A 14,424-nucleotide genomic window follows, 5' to 3' on the forward strand; every position below is an offset into this window, starting at 1 on the left:
CTTTCAAATGCACAATTTGGCTTGTGATTCTGTCTCAATTTTTTCTGGAACAATTTTTGTGAAACCATGGATAAGTCAAAAATTCATGTTATCTTTGAATGTGAGTCCTGTTGTGGAACCAATGCTGTGCAGACAGCTCAAAACATCAATGAAGTGTTTGGGAAGGATGTGGCTAATGAACACACAGTACGTAGATGGTTTGAGAAGTCCTGTTCCAGTGACTTTAATCTTGAAAATGAGCCATGTGGGGCCGGGCACGGTGGCTCACACCTGTAATCCTAGCACTCTGGGAGGCCGAGGCGGGCAGATAGCTCAAGGTCAGGAGTTCGAGACCAGCCTGAGCAAGAGCGAGACCCCTGTCTCTACTAAAAAAATAGAAAGAAATGTTCTGGACAACTACAAATATATATATAAAAAATTAGCCGGGCATGGTGGCACATGCCTGTAGTCCCAGCTACTTGGGAGGCTGAGGCAGAAGGATCGCTTGAGCCCAGGAGTTTGAGATTGCTGTGAGCTAGGCTGATGCCACGGCACTCTAGCCCGGGCAACAGAGGAAGACTTTGTCTCAAAAAAAAGAAAAGAAAATGAGCCATGTGGGCGACCAGAAACCAAGGTGGATAACGCTGAGCTGAAAGCTGTAGTGGAAGTGAATCCATCTCAACCTATGCATGAATTAGCAGCAAGGTTTGATGTTACTAATCCAACAATATTGGACCATTTGAAACAAATGGGCAAGGTAAAGAAGCTGGATAAATTGATTTCTCATGACTTAAACGAGCGTCAGAAGACAAATCGTCTCCAAGCTTGCCTTTCTTTGCTGTTATGACATAAAGGCAAACCATTTCTACACTGTATTGTGATGTGTGATGAAAAATGGATTCCTTTTGACAATCGTTAAGTGTTCGACACAATGGTTGGATAAAGATGGAAGTGCTGAAACATAGTCCAAAGCTGAATAATCATCAACAAAAGCTAATGGTGTCCATTCAGTGGTCCAGCACCGGTATTATCCACTATAGCTTCATGAAACCTGGTGATTCAATTACAGCGGATGTCTACTGCAGCCAATTAAATGAAATGATGAGGAAGCCTGCAATTAAGCAGCCGAGATTGGTCAATAGAGACAGGCCAATCCGCTTGCAAGACCACATGTTGCACAAACAATTCTGTTCAAACTACAGCAGCTCGACTTAGAAACTCTCTGTCAACCACAGTAGTCACCAGACCTTGCAACAACTGACTGCCACTTCTTCCAGACTTTGGACCAATTCTTGCAAGGAAAAATATTCAATTCTCAACAAGCTGTGGAAAATGCCTTTCTCGATTTCGTCGCCACTCACTCTCCAGGCTTCTTCGCTGCTGGCATAAATAAGCTATTATTAAGATGGCAAAACTGTGTCAATAATTTAGGCGCATACTTTGATTAATTGTACTGCTTCTTGTTTGTGATATAATAAACTATACTTTTGATTTGAAATCAGATGACATTTCATATTTAATGACCTAATATAAATAAAAGAGGTTGGTCATTTAAGAAGACAAGTTATGTGGAATACCCAGCCCCTGCAGATAATAGCAGCTACCATTTTTGGGTTTCATTTTGAGGGCCTATTGTGTGCCAGGTCCCATACTAATTCATTTATGTATAGTTTTTCTCTGAATCCTCTCAACTACTCTGTAATGAAACTACAAGCATTCCCATCTTCTAGAGAACTAAGGTCTAAGAGGGTAAATGTATGTTCCAAATGAGAGAGAAAGAAAGTGGTGCTGGTGGCCAGAGTATGATGGCTCACGCCTGTAATCCCAGTACTTTGGGAGGTTGAGGCAGGAGGATCACTTGAGTCCAGGAATTCAAGGTTACAGTGAGCTATGATCAGGCCACTGCACTCCAGCCTGGATGACAAAGCAAGACACTGTCCCAAAAAAAAAAAAAAAAAAAAGAAAGAAAGAAAGCGGTGATGGGATTCAAACTGAGGTATGTGCTCTTTTCATTATAGCAAGATGCCTACATAACACTAATAAATTCAGGGAAATGAATGAAGTATTAAGCATACTTTGTGAGAAAATGCTTCTTACAGGACAGGAGAATTCACCATGACTCCCCCAAAGCCATGATCCTAGAATCCAAAACTGTATTTTTACTCTTTCTTTCCTGTGGCTTCAAAATATTGACACCTATTTCTGACGATGACTTCAGCAATATCTATTATGCATTCACCATGCACTAACTTTCAAATATTTTCTTTTCCTTTTATTTTTCAGTCAATGAAAGATAAAGAACCATTTCATTATAAAGCAAGAAATACGGACATTCAAATGAATATGGGTGATGTGGATGACACCAAAACAAACTGGTGAGAAAATACCAAAATTTAAATGTCTTAACTGGAAATTCAAATTCAACTTTGACAGAGTTCTATCATTCAAATGGCACTACTCTTTTTTTTTTTTAGTTCCATATTAGAAAGGCATTTTTCAGAAGTATTTCTCTGGTAAGAAGCAATAGAGTATTTCAGGCTAGAGATATATATTCTTCTTCTGTAGTATAAGAAATCACATTACCAAATAGAACTGGCTAATATTTAATTTTACCTTCTGCTTATATAAAATTCCAACTTACCATATCTGTGCTAAAACAGGTTGAGGTAACCCGGATTGAAAAAAAAAGTTTCTAGCTTGATCACCTGTAAATTAAATGGAAAAAGTTTCAGAAAAAAACAACAGCTGACAGAATTCTTCTTATAGCAAAATTATAAAATTAAGAAAGAGACTGGTAATCCTATAAATACCAAATTGAATAAATAACAAAAATCAAATGGTAAGCCTACAAGCAATAGTAAAATGAATCCATCAGCACTGACTTTAGAACATAACACTTTTAAAAATCATCTCAAAAGAGGCCAACCATTTGCTGGGATGGATTGCCCACTTTAATTAATTTGCTATTAACTAAGAAGTTAATGGCTACCCATTATGCCACAGCACATTTACAAGAATCCTCAGGAAACTGATGACCCACACTTCTCCTTTATTTAAAAAAAAAAAGTTCTTTGCCATTCCCAATACTTTTACTCCAAATTCTGGGCCCTTCTGATATATTTACGGAGAATAATTAACAATGATTTTAAAAGAATCATATCAATGATAAAGAATTAATAAAGTAAAGAGAACTATGACACAAACACATGCAAAAGTAATTCCCTACGAAATCTAAATCTCATTTTTTCTAAAGTGAATTCCTGAAGAGTGATCGAACGGGAAATAATTAAAAAGGCAAAATACACACTCTAGAAGGCCAAGGCAGGAGGATCACTTGAGGTCAGGAGTTCAAGACCAGTCTGAGCAAGAAGGAGACCCTGTCTCTACTAAAAATAGAAAAAATTAGCCGGGCATGGTGGCGCATGCCTGTAGTCCCAGCTACTTGGGAGGCTGAGGCAGGAGGACTGCTTGAGCCCAGGAGTTTGAGGTTGCTGTGAGCTAGGCTGATGCCACGACACTCTAGCCCGGGCAACAGAGCGAGACTCTATTTCAGAGAAAAAAAAAGGCAGAGTACAAAAAGGACTTTAGGGAGACAGCAAGGAAAATAATCCTTTTTTTTAAGTGCTCAGAATCTGTTAATTTACTGAACAGTTTCTCAAATCAGTTCAAGATCAGAATTAAGCAAGTATTTTAGCTGAAGGGTCACGGTCTAATCCTACATTACCTAAAGAATGTGGTCCTTTGATCTTAATCAACTCCCATCAATAATATGCCCAAAACAAGTGGCTTGACATGCCCTGAGGATTGCAAACTAGGTATGAATGTATCACATGAAAAGCAATTGTAAAAATACAGGCTCAAAGTTAAGGCAAAATAGGTAAAATGTTCCCTTGGTGGTATGTGCCCACCTTAGCTTTGTGTAATAGATTTTCCACAGGTATATGCACTAATGATAAGTAAAAACATAAAAATACTGACTCCAATTACCAGTAATAAATCCAGATATTGGCTTTAAACTATGGAACTGCTGATCATGCTTCGCTCTTTCCTCTACAGTTATGGCCCAGATATCCAGGCTGCCTATAATCCAAAGAAAAGACAAATTACTCAGTGAGAAAAGAAAAACAAAGTGCTCTCACACACTATTTCTATAGCACTTCAAGATTCTGTCCATGTGTTATAAATCATTTGATAAATTAGCATCTGTTTGTCCTTGGAAATTATGCATATAAAGTTAGGAAATTAAGAGTAAAGTATGACAAAGAAAGTAATAGAAAGAGAGAAAGACAGAAACAGAGAGGGAGAAAGGAACAAATTCCTTTTTTAGAAACTTGCCCTACAATCCTATAGTTAGCAGGATTACATGGAGACATATGAGTTAATAATTTACTTACATAAACCTAAGCAAAAGACTAAGTCAATATTAACTTAAAATTGCACTCCTAGTTGCCTTAAATGTCACAGATGAAAGTTATGAAAGAAGCAGCTGAGCCTCACAATTAGTATCCTGTGTGACTCCATGAAAATCTTTCTGAGGTGATAAAAATATACAAATACTAGGTTGTGGTGATGGTTGCACAAGTCTGTAAACTTACTAAAAATCACTGAATTGTACAATTGAAACTGGTAAATTCTATGCTATGTAAATTATACCTCACTAAAGCTATTTTTAAAAATGGGTGTCCTGATAAAAAATAATGGCCGAAGAGCATGGGACTGAGGTTCTCCTTCAGTTTCAGCTCTGAGACTAGCCAAATGTCCACTCACTACTGAGATCTTCCTCCCTTTAGTCCTAGGTCTCCTCAAACAAATTCACTAAAATAATTCTAGATTACATACACAAAAAGCTTTCAAAAGTTCAGACACTTTCCAAAAAGGCGGGAACACACACAGTATGTATGTTTCACACAAAATGTAAGTGTGCACACAGCAAAATGTCTCAACATTGTATCTCTCTTCTCTGTGGGGTCTGGTGTGACATGGACAGGTAAAGTGGGAATCCACTCAGTCACAGTAAATATAGAAAAGTATTTAGTATAGGGATAAAGTGGCACTGAGGCAGACATGACCCCTTCCCTCACAGGCCTTACAATCCTGTAATTTCTAGAAAGGATTTTTATTGCCCTGCCAGAATTCATCCCTGGAAATATAAACAAAAGGAAAACCAAAAACCAAAATTTGTATAGGAATCAAGAAAGGGGTCAAAAAAAAAAAAAAACCCATAAAATAAAACAGAATAACTAATGATTCTGAAAACTGCAGATCTCTGTACTGGAATCCCACAGACTTTTACAGATAGGATCAGAGGACAGTGCTTTGTGCCTCCTAATTCTCTTCATGACAACTAGATTAGACAGCTGCCAAGAGTAATCTGTTAATATGCCAGGCTCTCTTTTGTTAAAAAATACTTGGCCAGTAAGCAAGAACATTTAACAATTTCCTAGTAAGGTTAGGAAAAATTACCTGAAAAACACATTTTATGCAGACTGATATGTTTCAAACAGATAAACTAAAGTAAAACAAACCAAAAATGGCATGCTTCAAATCTGGGCTTTGAAAAAGTATAAACAACCTTGTCACTTCAACAGATAAATAGCAAAGAAAGTAAGTGGGCGGGGGGTTCTTCATACTGAGAAGACTTAGGAGACACATGAACTATTTGCAATGTATGACCCTTATTTAGATCCAATTTGAACAAACCATAACAAAAAATTTCCAGAGACCATCAGGGAAATTTTAACATGGACTAGATATACTGGAAATTTTATAGGTGTGATAATGGTATAGTAGTTGTCTTTAAATGTGTTCTTATCTTTTAGATACACATATTAAAATATTTATGGATGAAATAAGATGGCTGGGAGGTGCTTCAAAAGAATCCAGAGGAAACAATATTGGCCACGAGTTGATATTATTGAAACTATATGATGGAGTACATGAGAGTTAATTGTATCACTCTCTCTACTTTTTTATTTACAATTTGCCATAATACCAAGTTTTAAAAATCTGGTCCCAAAGTACATTGAAAAGGGGAAATTTCTGAAAACTTACCACCAAAAGGTGTTGGAAACTGAGCCATGGTTCTGTTACTTTTACCTTGCTAATTGATGCCTGTAATTGAAATGCAACATTTAAGTTTATGAAAACTTCACTCCTGTATACTTATAAACACACTAACATGCTGTCTTTAATTACCACAGGACCAATACTAGAGCTAGAGTATAGCTCTACAAGTGAAAAGTTACAATTAATGGGTTCATTCATTTATTCATTCTCTGTATGGTTTTTAGTGCCAGATACAATGATGGGCACTGAAGAATGCTGATGAAAAACTGGCAACAAAAAGCTTTCAGTTTAGTGAGTCATGACAGCCTACGTACTATAGCATCAATGTTGTAAATGTTACTTTTTAAATACAGTTGTCCCTTGGTATCCCAGAGGATCAGTTCCAGGACCTCCCATGGATATAAAAATCGGAGGATGCTCAAGTCCCTGATATAAAATGGCACAGTATTTGCATATAACCTACACACATCCTCTTATATACTTTAAATCATCTCTAGATTACTTATAATACCTGGTACAATGCAAAAGCTATGTAAATAGTTGTTATACTATATTGTTTAGAGAATAATGTCAAGGAAAAAAGTCTGTACATTTAGTACAGACGCAATTTTTTTTTCCCAAATATTTTCAGTCATGGTCGGTTGAATCCATAGAGGAGGAACCTACGGATATGGTGGGCCGACTGTACCTTTTTCTTAACCATCTATATATACCAGTCCATCTACTTGATGGTTATAATAACCACTTCTCTTCACTGAGCACTTAGTATATGGTACTTAAGGTACTAGATAGGTCTTATCTCTTTTAATCACAATCACAGCCCTATGAGATAGGTTACTGTTATAACCACCCCATGTTACAGATGAAGAAAATGGGAATTAGAAAGGGTAAGTGACTGGAGCAATACCACTCATTTAATGAACAAGTTGCAACTTGAGGCAGGCAGCTAATTCCACAGGCTGTGTTCCACCTATGAAAAACAGTCTGAACTGTTGCTTAAAGATTTTGAGAAAGGCTATAAACAATGCATATTATGCTAATGTCTGTCCAGAACACCAAACACAAATCTAATGCTCAAAAAATCCCCATCAGGCACATTTCAACTTCTTCTGATTTTTCGTTTATTTTGTATTTTAGTTTTCTTCTGTTTCTTGCATCTTTTGATTCCTCCCAAGTTTCTTTTTGTTTGTTGGCTGCTGGACTGGTTTGGTGTCTCTCTTTGACTTTTGAGGCTTTCCTTACATATTCAGTGATCCCTGGATGCTCCTTCATGTTTAAGAGTGAGGCACTAAAAAATGGCAGGCTGATGGGCTTCTCTGTGAGACAATCAGGTATACTGAGACGCCTTTTCACTGGGAGAACTCCAGGTTCAGAATGTGGAGGTTTTTTCATTGAAGCTGTTCAGTTTTGCCAGAGAGAAAGAAATGTTGGGTGAGGTGAGAGGGAACAACTCGCCTAGGTGCTGGCTTGGGGAGGAGTGCAGAAGGGAGAAGGAGGTAAGATCCCACACTTCGGTGTGCAGATTTGTCCATGACCCCTTCATTTTCAGTGTCATGCCTCCCCCCTCTCGTCTGGAGCAAGCACCTCTGGTTCTAGTGCTCCTCCCATCTCCCCAGAAGGAAAGGGACTGAAGTAGTCACCTGTCTCCTGGAGTTTAGGAGAGGAAGATCCAAAAGATCTGGATACAGACTTTGAAAGAATTCCTATTTGGGGCTGTAAAACTGACTTTTGCCTTTGGAAATACCTGGAGCCTCCAAGTACCTGGAAGCCTCTCAAGATATCTCTGGGGCCAGCCAGCTTGTATCTCCTGTTTGTTGACCTGGGTAGGTACTTAGGTTGTATCTTCCTCTGTGAACTCAGTTACCACTCACTCCTCCATTCACTTTCTGTTTCACAAAAAATTGTTAATTTCTTTTGTCATTGTCTTCTCTATTGTTATTTTTTTTCTTATGAGTTAACATCTTTTATGCTTCCTTTGTGATTATGGCAGACTTTAGGAATGGAGAAGAGAAAACAAGTGTGGTCAAGGTACCATATTTAACTGGAGGTGTGTCAATCAGTTTTGAAGCAGACTATTTCTCATTGCCAATTCACCTCAGAAACTGCAGCTCCTATTCTCTTCCTCCACCATTTTTCACTCAGTATATTATGTAGCCAAGCTTGATAATTTTTCAAAAATTTTTAATGCATTTAATCTCAATCATCATAAAGGTCTTTTGAAATTGACATGTCATGTATCTTTTCATTGAGCTTTGCCAAAATGGTAAACTCTGAATTTTAAAAGCATAATAAAACAAATTTTAATATATCTAAGATGAAAATACGTTCTGTTCATTTACTTCTATTCTTTACTATTTATTGCCACCCCACCAAAAAAAAGTTATTGATTTCTCTTCTTTGTACCCAGCTAATTTATCACATTTTCTTATTGGTGTTACTAGTCTCTCAGACGAGTCTCTTAAGATTTCTATATCTTCTAGAAATAAAGACTGGAATTATTAGATAAGCCAAAACCAATAAAATTAATTATATAAAATCAATGTGATAGCAGTAATTTTTGTATTGTCTCTGATTTTCATAGCGATAGTTTTGGTATTTCATATTTTAATAGGTCTGTTTGTTGTATTTTGATACATGGTCTTTAACATGTTTAGGTAGTTTCTTTCTATTCCTATTTTACTTAACATTTTTATTAAGGAATGACTGCTAAATTTTTTTCAGAAGCTTTATTTTTCAGCATCTAATGAGAGAATATGTATTTCTCCTTGAACTAACATTTTAAATTATAGTGATATATTTCCCAATATTAAATTATCCTATAATAAATGCAATTCAGATATGCATGTTATACTTTTATTACACAGCTAGAATTGGTTTGCTAATATTTTCTTTAGACTTTTTGTTTAAGAAAATGTTATATTCTATGCAATAAATTGGCAAATCTATAGGAAATGGATGCACTTCTCCCTTCCTATAAATTTCCAAGATTATCTTGTAAAAAGGTATAAAACTTTAACAGAACACAGAAATAATTGGAAATGTAAAGATATAACAGTAAAAAATACCAAGAAAAAATGATTTTAGAGATGAGTTTGAATTAACTTTCAAGGAATAATACCTGTTACCAAAACCATTCCACAAAGATCACTCTCCAATTTATTTTATGAAGCCGGCATAATCTTAATACTAAACTATGATACTGAAAACATACATACCATTTTCACTTATAAATATAGACACAATAATTTAATACCTTATTTTACTTTACAGCTCTTGTGAGAGGGTCACAGCTAGGCAGAAGTATAATAACTCTTATGGTCCAGAGTATTCCTTGGTTGTCATCAGTTCCTGGCAAAGTACCTAACACTACTTGCTGTTTACTATCCTACCCTAGAACTTACAAAATAATTTCCACCTTGTGTGAATCGTTCACCTCACTATGATCAACATTAGACTAAATTTATCTCCTGGCCCTTCCAACATCCATCTCTACTTCCCCTTCATCTTACATCTATTAAGTGACAACCGAATTGACTGCTGACTCCACTTCCTCTCTCCTTCCTTCCCCTAATTCCTTCCCACTATTCCTTTAGTGTCACTAGTCTCAGCTGGATATTAGTAAGGAAACTATTAATATCTAATAAAAACCAAATCACTTAGAAGTATGAATGGAGATGCATCTTTTAAGCTTATTTACTAACACGATAGCCAAATGCTGGTTTAAGGATGAAGTTGCAATGTTCTCACATATCTTTCTTCTAACCACAGGTCATTCAAATGCCATTCACGACTAGGTTCTCCTCAGCTTGTAGGGAATCCCAGATATAAGTACTAACATGTAGGTGAAGCAACTGGATAAAACCATTCAATCACATCTCCTATTCAGTTCTATGCTACCTAGACAAACCATGGTCATGACATCTTAGCTTAAGGTGTTTTGTTCCTACTTTTGTAAACATTTGTTATATGCAATACAATATTTTTAAAAAATAAAATAATTTGTAAAGGGCCATGATGTTTTTAAAAAAAAAAAATCGCATATCCAAGACTTTAAAATGTCACAAACCAGAGCTCTGGTTCAGCTACATAAGCCCACTACATCCTCTCTGTCCCACTCATTAAAACTAAAAATGCTGGACCAAACACAAAAATACAACAACCTGAGGACAATAAGAAGTAAACAAAGTATGAAAGTTATGGAGGGGAGTCAAAGGTTTCCCTCTTTTTTTTTCTCTTTTCTCTATCAACTTTACCCCAAGGATGGCCCAGGCAAGGAACTAGGAAGTGAGGCAGAGGAACAGAGACTAAACCTCCTAGGAGAAACTCAGCCTTTCCGCCTAAAGGAACTAACAAAATGGGCCCCTGTGGGCTGTATAGTACAGGGAAAACCAGAGAGGAGAAAGTTGAGGAGGGGACCTGAAATTCTGTGAATGAACTCCCACTAGTCGCTGGCTCACACCTGAGCTGTGGATATGCAGGACAGGCCCAAAGTAGCATGGCAACAGTCTCTGAAACTGAACCGAGAATGGAACCCCTCCCCAGACAGCAGAGAGAATTTGTAGTCTGAACCTAACCAGGTTAGATACCTGCTGAAACAAACAGCAGCATTCTGCAGAGGATTACAACAGCATACAGAACCCACACAATATGAAATTCACAATATCCAGGATATAATCCAAAATTTTCATACAAATAAGAAAAATTCTCAAAAAAAATTCAATCAACAGACGCCAACTCCAAGATGACAAAAATATGAAATTATCACACAAAGACTTTAAAGCAGCTATTATCCCCATGTTCCATGAGGTAAAAGTAAACACAAATGAAATGAATGGAAAGATACAAGGTATCAGCAGTGAAAGAAAAGCTAGTTTAAAAAGAATCAAATGGAAATTTTAGGGAGGAACATATCTTTAGGAATAAAGGAACAAAAAAGAAATGGTAAACATCTGGGGAAATATAAAATTATTTTTTCCTATTGAGCTCTTTAAGATATGCAGACTATTAAAAGCCAATATTACAACATTGTCTAGTGAGGTTTTCAACATAAATGTAACACATGTTACAACTATAACATAAAGGTCGGTGGGGAAAGAGCAAAGAGACTTATATGGTAGTAAACCCTCCATGTTCCACTTCAAGTGATACAATATTAACTCCAAGTAGATTACGAAAGGTTAAGTAAATGCATTTAATCCCTAGAGCAACTTAAAAAAAAAAAAACAGAGATACGGCCAAAAAGTCAACAGATAAATGAAAGTGGAATGTTAAAAATCCAAAGAAGTCAGGAAAGGAGAAATAGAAGAAAGGAAGAAAAAGAGTGGACAAAGAAAACAAATAATAAGATGGCAGATCTAATTACAACAATGAATAATTATACTAAATGTTAATGATATAAACACTAAAGTAGAAAAAAACCTAGAAAAAGACATGGAAACCAAAAATGAAAAGGAAATGATAAAGATGTGAACACATATGAAAGAAATAAAAAAACAGACAAACCTCTAGCTAGACTGAGGCGTAGGGGAGAAGAAGGGATCACAAATCACAGAAAGTAAAGAAGGGTCACCCCCATCAATCCCACAAACAATAAAAGGGTAAGAAACACTAGAAGCAACTTTATGCCAACAAATTTGGCAACGAATAAGAAATGAACAAGTTTCCTGGAAAATAAAGCTTACTAAAACTGATACAAGGAAAAACAGAATTATCTGAATACTCTCTATATAAAATCTATTAAAGAAAGTGATTTTATAATTAAAAACCTTCCCAAAAAAGAAAGCTGCAATCTCAGATGGTTTCACTGGTAAATTCTATCAAACATTCAAGGAAGAAATAACACAAAAATTATGCAAATTTTTCAAACAAAGACAGATCACTGCCTACTTCATATTTTGAGGTACATTCAATGCAATCCCAACCAAAACTGCAGCAGGCTTTGTGGTAGAAATTGGCAAGCTGATGTTAATATTTATATGGAAATGCAAAAGACCTAGAATAACCACAGCAATTTTTAAAAAGAACAAAATTGGAGAATTTACCCTGATTTCAATATTTACTACAAAACAACAGTAGTCAAGACCTTTTGGTATTGGTGTAAAGATAGATCAACGCAACAGAAAAGTTCAGAAACAGATCTATATGTTTGGTCAATTGATTTTTGGCAAAGTTGCAAAAGCAAATCACTGGAGGAAAAAAAAATCTTTTCAACAAATGAAGCTGGATCAACTGGATATCCAGGTGGCAAAAAAAAACATTGACCCTTACAACTACAAGTATTAATTCAAAATGGGCCACAGGTCTAAATGTAGAATCATATAAGCTTTATATAAAAAATTTTAAAAGATCGGAGAATATCTTCGTGACTTTGGGCTACACAATTTCTTAAAACACAGTGATGTATAAAACAAAAAACTAGTAAAATGGGCTTCATCAAAGTAAAAAAAAAAAAATCAGCTCTTCAAAAGATATCATTGGCCAGGTGCGGTGGCTCACACCTGTAATCCTACTACTCTGGGAGGCCGAGGCTGGAGGATCACCCTGAGCAACATAATGAGACCCCCATCTCCACAAAAATATTTAAAAAACAGCTGGACGTGGTGGTGCACGCCTATAGACCCAGCTACTTAGGAGGCTGAGGCAGGAGGATCACTTGAGCCCAAGAGTTTGAGGCTGCAGTGAGTTATGATGATGTCACTGCACTCCAGCCTGGGCAAAGAAGTGAGACCCTGTCTCAAAACAAAACAAAAGATATTGTTAAGAAAATTTTAAAAAGCAAGTCACAGACTGGGAGAAAACACTTGCCACATATACATTAGACAAAGGACTTGTATCCACAATATATTAATATAAAGAACTCTTATAACTTAAAAATAAGACAACTCAATGAGGAAATGGCTGGATGGATAAAAGATGTGAACAGACACTTCACAAAATAACTTACAGAAATGGCCAATAAGCCCAGGACAAGATACTCAATGTCATTAATCATCAGGAAAATGCAAACTAAAATCACAATGATATGCCACTATATTTCCACTGGAATGGCTAACATGAAAAAGAATGGCCCTACCTAGTGCTGGCAAGGATGTGGAGCAGCCAGGCTCTCACACACCACTGGTGAGAATGTAAAATAGTACAACTTTGGAAAATCTAGTTTTCTTAAAAAGTTATACAACTACCGTGCTACCCAGCCACTCTAATTCTAGGTATTTAGCCAAGAGAAATGAAAATTTATGCCACGCAAAGATTTATACACATATGTTTATATCAACATTTGGCTCTTATATATTTTTAAGAGCCAAAAACTGGAACCCAAATGTCAATCAACTGATGAATTGAACAAATTGTGATCTAGTCATATAATGAAATGCTACTTAGCAATAAAAAGGAACCACTGTTACTACATGCAATAACAGGCATGAATATCAAAATTATTTTGCTAAGCAAAAGCAGCATGTTAAGAAAGCATATATCTATGATTCCATTTTCACAAAAATTCTAGAAATTATAAACTAATCTATAGTGACAGGAAACCCATCAGTGGTTGCCAGAGGACAGAAATGGAAGAAAAGATAGATTACAGAGAGGCAAAAGGAAATTTGTGGGGGATAGAAGTGTTTGCTTTCTTAGGAATAGTGATGGTTTCACAGGTATATGTTTATGTCAAACCTGACCAAACTGTACACTTTAAATATATGCAGTTTTGGCAGGGTGAGGTGGCTCACACCTGTAATCCCAGCACTTCGGGAGGCTGAGGCGGGAGGATGGTTTGAGGCCAGGGATTTGAGACCAGCCTGGGCAACATAGTGAGACCTTGTCTCTACAAAATATTAAAATAAGTCATTATATAATTATTTTTAAAAAATAAATATATGCAGTTTAGTGTACTTTAATTATACTTCAATAAAGATAGAACACAAACCACAAAGAAAATACAAAGAATAAAAGTCAAGAGTTTTGCATTCTTAATTCAATATGAATTAGAATATCTACATTGGTGGAATTCACAGCTCTCCTCTGAGAGAAGGAATTTTCAGTAACTCTCAACAAAGACTTTGTCTTTTAAAAAAAAATCTCAACTTTAAGCTCCACTAAATTGAAAGTATAGAACAAATGACGGACAATAAAGTTTTTGAGGAGTAAGTGGTAGAATTAAGTGGTAGACCTCAGATTATAAATAGGAATCCTGAATAACATTATTTAGTAAAGCTGACAAAGAGAAAATTTCTTCTTTAAAAACTTTAATTTTGGCTGGGCACGGTGGCTTATGCCTGTAATCCTAGCGCTCTGGGAGGCTGAGGCGGGCGGATCATTTGAGCTCAGGAGTTCGAGACCAGCCTGAGCAAGAGCGAGACCCCGTCTCTACTAAAAATAGAA

At 36.3% G+C, this 14,424-nt stretch overlaps 1 protein-coding gene across 1 annotated transcript in view; it reads right to left on the reverse strand.

The window, feature by feature from the left end:
* ITSN1 (intersectin 1 (SH3 domain protein)) overlaps positions 1–14,424 on the reverse strand; it is a 222,442-nt gene that overhangs the window by 156,864 nt on the left and 51,154 nt on the right. The window contains exons 2-4 of the mRNA XM_012657331.1: positions 6,031–6,090; positions 3,967–4,059; positions 2,621–2,684 (exon numbers count right to left, since the gene is read on the reverse strand). Of these exons, the coding sequence (XP_012512785.1) occupies positions 2,621–2,684; positions 3,967–4,059; positions 6,031–6,058 (185 nt within the window). The 5' untranslated portion in view covers positions 6,059–6,090. The remainder of the gene's footprint in view (positions 1–2,620; positions 2,685–3,966; positions 4,060–6,030; positions 6,091–14,424) is intronic.

This window comes from Propithecus coquereli, unplaced genomic scaffold (genome assembly GCF_000956105.1).
Source record: "Propithecus coquereli isolate 6110/MARCELLA unplaced genomic scaffold, Pcoq_1.0 Scaffold54, whole genome shotgun sequence".
Lineage (NCBI taxonomy): Eukaryota > Metazoa > Chordata > Mammalia > Primates > Indriidae > Propithecus > Propithecus coquereli.